The 11,890-nt window shown below is 37.0% G+C and overlaps 1 protein-coding gene across 1 annotated transcript; it reads left to right on the top strand.

Annotated features, from left to right (window-relative positions):
• The first annotated feature begins 457 nt into the window (after positions 1 to 457).
• Positions 458 to 11,632, top strand: LOC111188770 (interferon-induced very large GTPase 1-like). Its single transcript, XM_049474193.1, has 5 exons — positions 458 to 473; positions 3,104 to 3,151; positions 3,308 to 3,940; positions 4,739 to 4,767; positions 6,992 to 11,632. The coding sequence occupies exons 1-5, from the start codon at positions 458 to 460 to the stop codon at positions 11,630 to 11,632; spliced, it is 5,367 nt and encodes a 1,788-aa protein (XP_049330150.1).
• Positions 11,633 to 11,890: the final 258 nt, after the last annotated feature.

Genomic DNA, 11,890 nt, shown 5'->3' with positions numbered 1-11,890 from the left:
AGGATATAAAAATGTAAAATTTAATTAACATAATTTCGTTGCTGCTGAGAAGAGGATAATATCAGGGAACAAAGTGATCTCTCCAGTGGGAAAATCCCTTGTCTCTCAAGTCATGGACTCTCTTGGACTCCCTCTAGATGGCTGTATTTTCTTGGATATTCCCCTAGTGCTTTAGGATAACAGCTCTGGGTGTGTTTTAACGTTCCTATCCTTTGGCACAGTTGTTTTAACAAAAGCAGAATGAACTCTGTATTAATTTATTAATACTATTGATTTCAAAATAAACAATAAATAAGGAGGTGTGATCTCTCCTAATGCAGTACAGCATCAGACCAGGAGGGGATGACTTTGGAGAATATTCCAGTGAGATAGAGGTGCCTGAGTGGGTGGAGGAGATTACCTGGAACTGTACTTTAAAATTTCCTGCTTTCGCTTTTGATCTGCGAGCAGCACCTGAATGGCGTCGAGTGCTGGTAAGAATTAAAAACCTTGATTTAAAGACTGTTACAATTAGAAACAGCTACTGACTAATTAACTGATTGATGTGTGTGTTAGTGTGTTATAGAATTAGAAAGCCGACAGAGCATTAGTAATATAGCCTTGCAAATGTCACTCATTCTTTATAAATCTGCTGGACTGAACACATGTTGCTTTTTAAATTGCATTGCATCTTTTAGGGTTAATATTTTTTTGACATTACAATTATTAAATTTTATTACACTATTACTTAACAATGTATTATTATTACGATTATTATTATTACGATTATTATTATTTAAATGTCCTTTTACACACTGCAACAACACATTACAACCAATAGGAATAGAATACAAACATACCTAAAGTTGCACATTACTTTATATTCAGATTGTAATATTGAATAAGTGTTGAATAGGCTGGAAATCGGTGTGCTCTAATAAATCAATTCTGACCATGGACATTTATATTGTTTCAGTACATTAGATATGAAAAAATTCAAGGTGATTCTGTGTGTTTTTGCTAAGATCACTAAACCCATATGGCCCCCATGGCAGTTCTGATTACAGTAATCCTTTTCACCATAAAATAACCTAGATTAGCAGAACAGATAATAGGTTTTAAACAAAGCTCATAATACTTTAAAAAAATGGCACACTGTACTGAAACTTATCGTATTGTTACATTTTTGTCTAAGGGTTTTAAAAACACACCATACACCATGCTGTATTCAAGATGAGAATTTATATTGCTATTTACAAATATTTACAAATCATCCAAAACCAAACAACAAAATAAATAAATATTACTACAACAAATGAGTAAATGAAGTTACACTTATATATCGCGTTTTTAGAAACGCAAGGATGCTGTACAATCTCGTTTTTTACACACAAACATTTATACTTATCACTTATCTACACGCCGGATGAAAAGCAGCAGCCAATAACGCACAGCATACTCCTAATCGGAAACTACCGTCCACCTGGAGGACAGCATCCCGCATTACGGCATTTACCCAGGACAGAGTGCCCAATCCATATCTGGGCATATTCATACATATATTTACACACACACGCCACACACATATACCAGACCAATATGGAGTATTAATTTTTTATTAGGGAGAACATGGAAACTCCCCTGCCCCCAGATAGGGACTTGAACCCAAGATCCAAGTGCTGTGCTAACCACTAAGCCACTGTGCCACCCACATTGTGCCGCCGGCAAACAGATTGATGGAAGTTAGGCAGAATGAAAAGGGTGGACAGAAAACAAAATCTGTTTGTAGATTTAGTATAAAACCTACTCAAACTGGATATTAACAATATGAAACTGACACTCAGTATTTATCTTCTGGACAGGACAGAATGATCAAGCAGAACAGCAAGAGCATGAAAAGTATACAGAACTGCGTGAGTATAAACAAACAAACCAACAAGAACTGCCTCTGATCTGGTTAAACAGAAATTACAACAAGCAATGTTCAGACAAACACATGTTTTAGTATATGTATGTATTTCAACATGAAGCCACATGAAGCTCTCTCAGGTTTTTACAGCTTGCAGAATGTAGCATAGACATTATACAGCTTTGACAATATACACCATACAATATAGACAGAATACAGCTGTGACAGCATACACCATAGACAGCATACAGACTAAAAACAGACAGGCTATGAACATGTTAGTAAGAAGCAAAGTCATAAAGCCTAAAATCCAAAGGTTAAACCTAAGAGCAAGCTAATTTGGAATATGAAAGTATGAGAAATTTAATGTCAGAGTTAATGGAGAGAAAAAGACTGATATATGTGAAGTAGTCTTTTGATATTTAAAAAAATAATAAAGATAGACAGTTTGATATTACATAATTAGATCTAAAGTTCATCATGCTATGTGTTGGGAGTTTGAAATACATACTGATACTTTAACATTAAACTTTGTTTAGGTTTACACCATATCACATTGTATAACTGCATTTCTCTTATGCATTTTTCTTTTATTCTGTCATTCTGTCTTTTATTTGTATCAACCAGCCCTGCGTTCCTTTAAATAAAAATGGTCTGCTAGCAGCTGTAATGCAGTGTAGAACACATTGCGTAGTTCACTGATGTGCACATTGCTATTGGCTTGTTTATAAGGTTTACACTTCTGGCGCCGACGTGAGTGGCTGCCTGCTCCAATAGCTCCATCTCGTTTGTGTGTTTTTTTCGAGTTTTTTACGCTTATTTATCATCTCTGTGCTACTACACAAGTGTAGTGTGCATCTTATTTATATCCTAAGGATATTTCTAGAATCTATCTATCTATCTATCTATCTATCTATCTATCTATCTATCTCTCTATCTATCTATCTATCTATCTCTCTATCTCTCTATCTGTCTATCTGTCTATCTGTCTATCTGTCTATCTCTCTATCTGTCTATCTGTCTATCTGTCTATCTATCTATCTATCTATCTATCTATCTATCTATCTATCTATCTATCTATCTATCTATCTATAGGTTTACAGATAGATGTTATGTTTACAACTAATTTTACATAATAACATGTTATTGTAAAAAAAAAAAAAATGAAAAAAAAGTTGTTGTTTTTTGTGAACATGTTTTGGGCTTGTGGAATAGATCCAGCACACATTCGGAGAAGGAAAAGTATGACCCCACCTCCCAGAAGTAAGTTACACTATGTCTGTAAAGGTAATTGAGACTTTTTAAAAAGGTCCACATCAGCTTTTGATTTTTTTTAACACAATACAGTGTCGTAATACAAAAACAATCACACACTACTTATATTTATATTAACTTACATTATTTCTGTTCATTCTCTAGTGACTGAGCTGAGGATGGTTCTGCTGGGGAAGAACAGCTCAGAAAACATCAGAGTGGGTAACTTCATCCTGGGCATAGAGGCATTTGATACCAAAGACCCACCTTCTTCAGTAAAGCAGCACAGTAAAAGCGCTGAAGGCATTGTGGAGGGAAGACGCATCACCCTCATTAACACACTTCACCTGTTTGACCCTGAACTCTCAGAGCTTCAAATGACAGAGCAGGTTAAAGAGTGCATACGTCTGTGTTCTCCTGGACCTCATGTTTTAATTCTGGTTCTGCAGCCAGGCGACTTCTTAGAAAAAGACAGATCACGTGTGAACAGTATCTTACACTCTCTGTCCGATGAGGCATATAAATACACCCTGATTCTTAAGACGGAAAACAAAGAAACTGCAAGATTTGATCCTGTTCAGGAAAACATATTAAAGGAAATGACTGCAAAATGCAGTAACAGGCATTTAGAGCTGAGTGCGAGTACTTGTGCTGCTGTTGTGGAGATGTCAGAGAAAATAGTAAAGGAAAATGGAGGGAAACACCTAATCTATGAGGTATTTGAAGATTCCCTGCCTGAAATAGGACAAAAAAACAGAATAGGACAAGAATGTGGACAAACAACAGACCCATCTAAATGTAAGTATGATCAAACTTTAAAAAAATCTATGTAAGCTAAAGCCCTGTTTACCTTTAGGAGATGTAATGGGACACTTAAGGCACAATTCACAATGCTCGCTTAATAAGTCACCATATAATGAGACGAGATAATTTTACCTATGTATATATTTATATTATTATATATATAATTACACTTACTGTCAGCAAAAAAGAAACAGAAGATTTCTGTGATGCTGTGTGAGGCCCCAGAAGTTAAATTAAAGCTAAAAGCATGTGAGCTGTCTAAAGGCCATTAGTTTGGGTACGTATGTAACCATAGAAAGCTTAAGAGGACCAGTGTTCACATGGTGTGACTCTAAAGAGAATACACCCCAAAGTAAAAATGGCCAAATTCCATTTGGTAAAATAAAGGAAACTCAATTTGGAAGTTGTCTCTTATTTTTTCCAGAGCTGTATATATATAAATAGATCAAGGTAGTGTGTGAAGGTTGTCTCAAAATGAAAAAGACACCTGTGTCACTCTGGAAGTGTCTCAAGTGATTGTAGTGTAAATACACCGGTCTGGTATGTCCAGTACCTGGTTAATCAGCATTCCTGGCTTTAAATACACTATGAAAAGAAAAGGACACTCCACACAACTAAAGGTTACTTAAGCATATAGGTCGAGAGGTACAAAAAAAACATTCCCTGGAGCTCAATGGAATCCATCATTACGAAATGGAAGGAATATTTTACATGTGTAAATCTGCCTTGAGCAGACCATCCTCACATCTTTTTAATGTTTAACTTCTCATCTCTTGTCTCATGTTTACTCAGTTTTCACAACTTCAAAAACACCAATTGTGGTAACACATACACATTTCTTACACTGCCATTTGTGCCTTGGGCATTATGCCAGTTACACGTGTTTTACCTATTTTTTTTTCAACTCATCTAATCACTTTTTCTGTACATACTTTTTCTAGGTGACAACCGAGAGTCCATCAGGATTGTACTACTGGGAAAAACTGGAACAGGAAAGAGTGCTACAGGAAACACAATCTTAGGAAAAGATGCATTTAGAGATAATCTGTCCCATATGTCAGTTGCCACTGAGTGTCAGAAACAAACAGCTGTGATAAGTGGAAGAAAGATTACTGTGGTTGACACCCCAGGACTGTTTGATACACAATTCAGAAATGTGGAGATCCAAAGAAAAATTTGTAAGTGCATCTTCATGGCAGCTCCAGGTCCACATGTGTTCCTGCTTGTGCTGAAATTGGGACAGAAATTTTCTGAGGAAGAAAAGCAAACAATGAATATAATCCAGGACATTTTTGGAAAAGAATCAGTAATGTATACTATTGTGCTGTTTACTGGAGGAGATCTTCGAAAAAAATCAATTGAAGAGTGCATTGGAGTCTGTCCATCTGACATCCAGAGCCTCATAAAACTGTGTGGGAACAGATTCCATGTTTTCAACAACACTCAAATCAATGACCGTATGCAGGTCACTTCTCTAATAGAGAAAATTGACTCCATGGTAGCATTGAATAGAGGGAGCTTTTATACTTATGAGATGTTCCAGCAGGTGGAGAAAGAAAAGCAAGAACAACAGGACAGAAAACTAATGGAGAGACTTGAGGAGTTAGAGAAAGAGAAAGAAGAACTGATAGATAAGCATAAGGATGAGATGAAGAAAATGAATACAAAATGTGAGATGAAAATAAAAAATGAAAGAAAGAAGGGACAGGAAAAGTTTAGGAAGAAGAAGGACCAGCTCAGAATAGAAACAGAAAAAAAGAAGAACAAAACAGACAGGAATATGAAAAAAGAAGAAAGGATTATGAGAAAAGAATTGAAGAGCAAAAAAGGACCATCTGTCAACTGGAGAGACAGGTAGAAGAAGTTGGGAGACAAAGACTTGAAGATCAACAATTGAGAAAACAGAAGGAGAAGGAATGGAAAGAGAAAGAACAGCAAGAGAGGAGAGAATGGGAAGAAAAGGGAAGAAAAGAAAGAGAAGAATATGAGGGTAGGATAGAGGAGCTGAAGAGGAATTATAAAGAGGAAGAGAGGAAGCGAAAAGATCTGGATGAGAGAATTAAGCTCTTAGAAGAGAAGCACTTTAAAGAATGTACATCTCTAAAAAATGACATGGATGCCAAAGCCAAAGAACATAATGAGCAAATAGAAAGAGAGAGGAAGAACTCTGACCTTTTGAAGGATACATTAAAGAAAACAATGAAAGCAAATGCTCAGCTAGCAGAGAGTTTGAATAAAGAAAAAAAGATAAAGGATGACTGGAAGAGCTCTTTGGACAAAATATTTTATCTTCAATATCACCAGGAAGACTATAAACAAGCAAAAGCAAAAGAATTGCAGGAATTGAAGATGTGCTCATCAGGAATAACAGTTCTAAAAATGGTAAATAAAAAATGGTTATTCAGTTTATTATTTATGACTTATGTATGGAATATGCAGTTTTGTGATATTTGAAATGTTCTTTTCCATAGTATTGTACCTCCCCAAATTTAATACTGTCCCCAGTCAAATTGTGTGTATGTATATATATATATATATATATGTATATATATATATATATATACGTGTATATATATACGTATATATATATATAAGATGACCTATTTACCCAAAATATGTTATCTTGTATATAGGCAATATCTTTTGTTAGTTTACATCCATTTCTGCAGCCTTTAGACCTGAAACACTTAAAATGGTCAGGACAGGGGCAATTTGTGATAAGGCATCTGGGTCAGACCATCACACATTGGAAATGTATATTGTGGTTAGTCAGATCTGTTAAAAAAGCCAGGTTCTGTCATGGTAGGGGGCATGTCTTTAGTGTTGCCTTTATATCTGCTTTTTTCAACTTTTATCTTTGATTTTCCTGTTCCCAAGTGGTGATGTTTAGTTTAGTTTTGTTTTGTTTTAACCACTATATTATATGTTTTTTTATGGTTGCTTAACCTCCTATATCAATATTTTGAAATGCCAGCCGTAACTGTGATTAACTGTTACAGTATTACAATACAATTTTAAAAAGATCATGTTCATCCATTTTCACAGGGAGAAACATGTTCTCAAAAGACAGAAGAAATATCGAAACTGGAAGGACTTATACGCAGACTGAACCTTAGCGACAGGTATCATAGACAACTAACAGTATCTGAGTTTATTCAAATAACGAAATCTTCACCAAACTGCCCTGATTCTGAGATCAATGTGATAGAAGCCTTTCTGACACAGCTACTGATGATGGATTACAGAGCAAGATACTGCATTACAAGAAAAAACATTGAGCTAAATCTCGAAGAAAAAGGCGACTCATTAGTAGACAATGAGAGGGACAAAGAAAACAACTTTGATGTCCATCCCATGGATGTTCAGATGGCAGCATTTTACTTCTCAGAAAATTTCCTAAAGCAGCTGATAGTGTCTAAACTTTCACAGTGTCAATATGCTCTTCCTCTACTGGTGCCAAATCCCTTAACAGGAGAAATCGAGTTTCCACTTTGGACACTTCGTCAAATCAAGAAGAGTTGGAAAACAAAAAATGCAGAAAGTAAAGAACAAATTATCACTACAGCAGACGTTCCAATGGTGGCATTCTTCAGGTTTGACTCTGTGTCAGCATCAAAATCTCAGATGATGAACAGGCTGATCAATGAAAAGCATGAGACGTTCTTTCACAGGGACTGTCCAGGCAGCAGCAAAAAGCGTCTATTGATGGATGGAGTGGTGGAGATCTCCTGGTACCTACCATCTGGGAAAAGCACTGATCATTTTTCAGACTGTGTAGCATTCTGTAATCTACATGGGAATGCTGGAGGTCATGAAAATCAGTATGAGATTGTGACCAGGATGTCTTCTGTAAACGTGGTTCTTATGACTGATTTTGGTCAGAAGAACCAATACAAGGGTTTAGTACGAAGGCTGTTCAGATCCCCCACGCCTCTACTTTGTCTTCTGACAGATGATGACAGTGTTGGGGCTGAGATAGGGGAAGGAAAATATGTCATTGGGCTAAAGGACCGGAGCCAATATGATATATGTCAAGAACTAAAAAAGACCATCAAATCGTATCTGTCAAAGCAGTCCAACACCTTTAGACTAGAGAATGTGGCCAAACATTCAGGTATAAAGTCGGATGAAGATAATGGAATGATCAAGACTGGGAAGGAAACTGCCCAACATATCATGTCTGTGCTGGAGCATTCAGATCTATATTCAGTCAAAGAAAAATACCTGCCATTCCAAGGAAAACTGTGGTATGACTGGTGTCAGAAAAACAAAGAACTACATCGACCTCATGGAAAGAACATAGAAATGTACAGTATTGAAAAAAAACAAGAAATGAGTCAAATCCGTGATCTGCAGAGGAAACATGGTCTAAGTGAACTTATGAAGGTCTTTATTGATGGGACAAATCCCAAAGTCCCGGAGCAGAAACTGTATCTCATGAAATGGATTGAGATCCTTCTTAACAAGTTAACCACAGATGCTCTATACTCTTTGCATCAAAAGTATCATGAAGAGTGGTCAAAAATGTTGGAATTGAAGAAGACTCATGATACATCCCAGCAACATGAAACTGAACATGTACTTCTAACAATTTCTGATCAGCTGAATAATGCATCTTTTGGCCTAGAACACATTTTGAGGGAGATGGGTCAGATATTTGAATCGTGGCAGTCTGCTGAAACAAGAAAAACTGAAATCACAGAAGAATTAAGCATTTATTCCTTGCCTGCTGTAGCTGCAGAGCTCATGATATCTGGTTACCCGCTTGAGCTGTTGGATGGTGATGTTTCCCATGTTCCTCTGATCTGGGTTTCTGCAGTTTTAGATGAACTAATTAAGAAACTGGGGAACCAGAGAGTCTATGTGCTGTCAGTTTTGGGGATTCAGAGCTCTGGCAAGTCCACCATGCTCAATGCCATGTTTGGACTGCAGTTTGCAGTCAGTGCTGGAAGGTGCACCAGAGGAGCTTTTATGCAGCTTGTCAGAGTGTCAGAGAAAATGAAAGGAGAACTGAAGTTTGACTACATTCTGGTTGTTGATACTGAAGGTCTCAGAGCTTTAGAGCTGCCTGCAATATCAACAAGACATCATGATAATGAACTGGCAACATTTGTTGTTGGGCTAGGAAACATGACTTTGATCAACATTTTTGGAGAGAACCCTGCTGAGATGCAGGACATCCTTCAGATTGTAGTTCAGGCCTTTCTGAGGATGAAGAAGGTCAGACTGAATCCCAGCTGTATGTTTGTGCATCAGAATGTTCCAGATATTACAGCTGAACAAAAAAATATGGAGGGAAGAAGACATTTACAAGAAAAACTGGATGAAATGACTAAGTTAGCCGCTCAGGAAGAATCCTGTGTTGCAGAGTGCTTCAATGATGTCATTGCATTTGATATAAAAAAAGATGTGAGGTATTTTGCACAGCTCTGGGAGGGAACCCCACCCATGGCTCCTCAAAATACAGCATACAGTGAAAATGTTGAGGAGCTTAGGAACGCCATACTGGACCATGCCTCACAATGTGACACCTTAACTTTGACACAGTTTAAAGCCCTTATTAAAGACCTCTGGGATGCACTGCTTTATGAAAATTTTGTTTTCAGCTTCAGAAACACACTGGAGATCACAGAGTACAGGAAACTGGAGGAGAAGTATGGCACATGGACCTGGAGTCTGCGCAGTGCCATGCTGAGGACTCAAGACAAATTGTACACCAACATCAAAAACAATCAACTACACAAGATTGAGTACAATGATCTGGTGGAAGAAATGAAAGACACACATAATGTGGTAAAAGAATCAATGAAATCTTACTTTGAAGAACATCAAGAAGGGAGGGACCTGCTACATCAATGGAGAGGAACATTTGAAAAAAAGGTTAATAACCTGTATGAGGAACTTGTGAAACAAGCACAAATGGAGCTAAATGAAATTATTTCCCAAAAGAAGACTTGTGAAAAACTAGATGAACAAAAATCACAGTATGAGACAAAACTATTTGAGAAGAGCAAAGAGCTTGCTTTGTCCCTCATTGATAACAGTGATGAGAGACAAAGGACAAGGCAGTTTGATTCATTGTGGGAAAATTGTGTCTCTGAGTTGACTGCCAACATTCCACCAATGAAACAAATTGAGATAGAAAAAGATGTCATTCAAATTCTGTCTGAAATTGATGAGGAGGCACTTGTATGTGGCAGAAAGCAGAATGGAGAGTATGGTGAAATAAACATATTAGGTGATTATACCAAGTATGTAAAATTAAAGAAAAATGTGTGGAAGAAGAAAAAAACATGTTTACTACATGAAGATCAAGACTCAATAAGAAATCTGATACTAACTGTCATCAAACAAACAAAAGATCTGGTTAAATCGAAATCAGTTGCACAGAAGGGCTACAACCCAGGTCACATTCAAGAGATTGTTCGTCTTGTAAAAAAGGCTGTGACAAAACACAAGTCACCGAAATATGAGTTCACTAAAGAGTTCTCACTGGATCTCTCACTGTATGTGTGTGAAAATGCTAAAATGACATTTGAAGACCTGCACAAGAAATTCAGCAGTGACAGTGACCCATTGGTTTACATCAGAAAAAAGAAACCTGAATACTACAATGTTTTTCAAAAATTCTGTCAAGGTGCAACCTCTGTGGTAGCATTAGGTGGATTACTTTGCAGTAAACTTGGAGAATCCATTGAACAAAGTGTCTACAGTCAGGCAGCCAATGAGCTGGCAGAACAAATGAGGTCGGACCTCCCAGCGTTTAACGGAAACAGGTCGAACATGGAGAAACACATTCTGAAAACACTGGCAGAAGAGGAGGACTTTGAAAAGTTTAAGACCTACATATTAAATCCTCAAGGACACTGTGAGAGCTTTATTAAAGATACAGTTGGAAATTACATGGAAAAAGAAAATTCCAAAGCAGTAGCTTTAATTAGGGGATTTGTTAAATGCAAGCAACAATGTGTGATCACTGCAGCACAAATTGCAACAGATGAGGTGATAAAGGAAAAGGGAAATGCAAATATGTGGTTGGAACAATTTTCACATAGTCTCAGAAATGAGCTTGAATTGAACACAGAACATCTCAGTGACAAAAACTGTAATGATATTACTGATTTTCAGCTACTCACAGACATTGTAAAGGAGGAAATTCAGCTTATCGCAGAAAAGCTGAAAAATAATTTAAACAGTGTCTCAGATCTCAAACTGGAGAAGTTTAGGAAGAAGCCTGACGAGATACTGATTGAGCATTTCTGTCAGTGCTGCTGGGTACAGTGTTCTTTCTGTAAAGCCATCTGCACCAACACACTAAAAGATCATGATGGAGACCACAGTGTTCCTTTTCATCGTTACTGTGCAATAAATGGAGTGCATTACAGAGAAACAGAAAACTTCAGTCTCGGTATTTGCACATCAAGAGTAGCAAGTGATAAAGTTTTTTGGGTTGACGATAAGAAATTTTTTTGGAGAGAATACAGAACAGCAGGAGGAGAGCATGCAAAGTGGAGCATCACACCTGATCTTTCTGAGCTGCCATACTGGAAATGGTTCGTGTGCCGATTCGAGAAGAATCTGGAGACCCATTACAAGAAAACTTTTCAGGGAGATGGTCAGATTCCTGATGAATGGAGAAAGTACACAAAGATCGATGCAATCAAAAGTTTGGAAAAATATTTTTAAATGATTATCTAGGGAATATATCGTAACTCATATGGCAAGAAAACAGCAAGCAACATCTAAACAAACAACTGTGCTACAGGACATGTAGCTGTGAATCTGACACATTTGCAGTTTTATGTGTGATTTGCATTAACGCATTAACAAATAGCATAACTGTACAGCCCAAAAATTGACTTAAATGCGTCTTAAGATCGTATTTTTATTTTAAACCTGATGAATTATTTTCTGAATCTTAACTAAATCTGTTTAATTTGATTC

This window comes from Astyanax mexicanus, chromosome 2, assembly GCF_023375975.1.
Source record: "Astyanax mexicanus isolate ESR-SI-001 chromosome 2, AstMex3_surface, whole genome shotgun sequence".
NCBI lineage: Eukaryota > Metazoa > Chordata > Actinopteri > Characiformes > Acestrorhamphidae > Astyanax > Astyanax mexicanus.
The sequence above is the reverse complement of the archived record's forward strand: the minus strand, read 5'-3'. Positions and strand labels throughout refer to the sequence as shown.

What these genes read in the sequence shown, in the direction of transcription:
- LOC111188770 (XM_049474193.1), top strand. An exon ending in AACAACAGACCCATCTAAAT is followed by an intron (nt 3,941 to 4,738) that starts GTAAGTATGATC and finishes ATGTTTACTCAG; the next exon opens with TTTTCACAACTTCAAAAACA. An exon ending in CTTCAAAAACACCAATTGTG is followed by an intron (nt 4,768 to 6,991) that starts GTAACACATACA and finishes CCATTTTCACAG; the next exon opens with GGAGAAACATGTTCTCAAAA.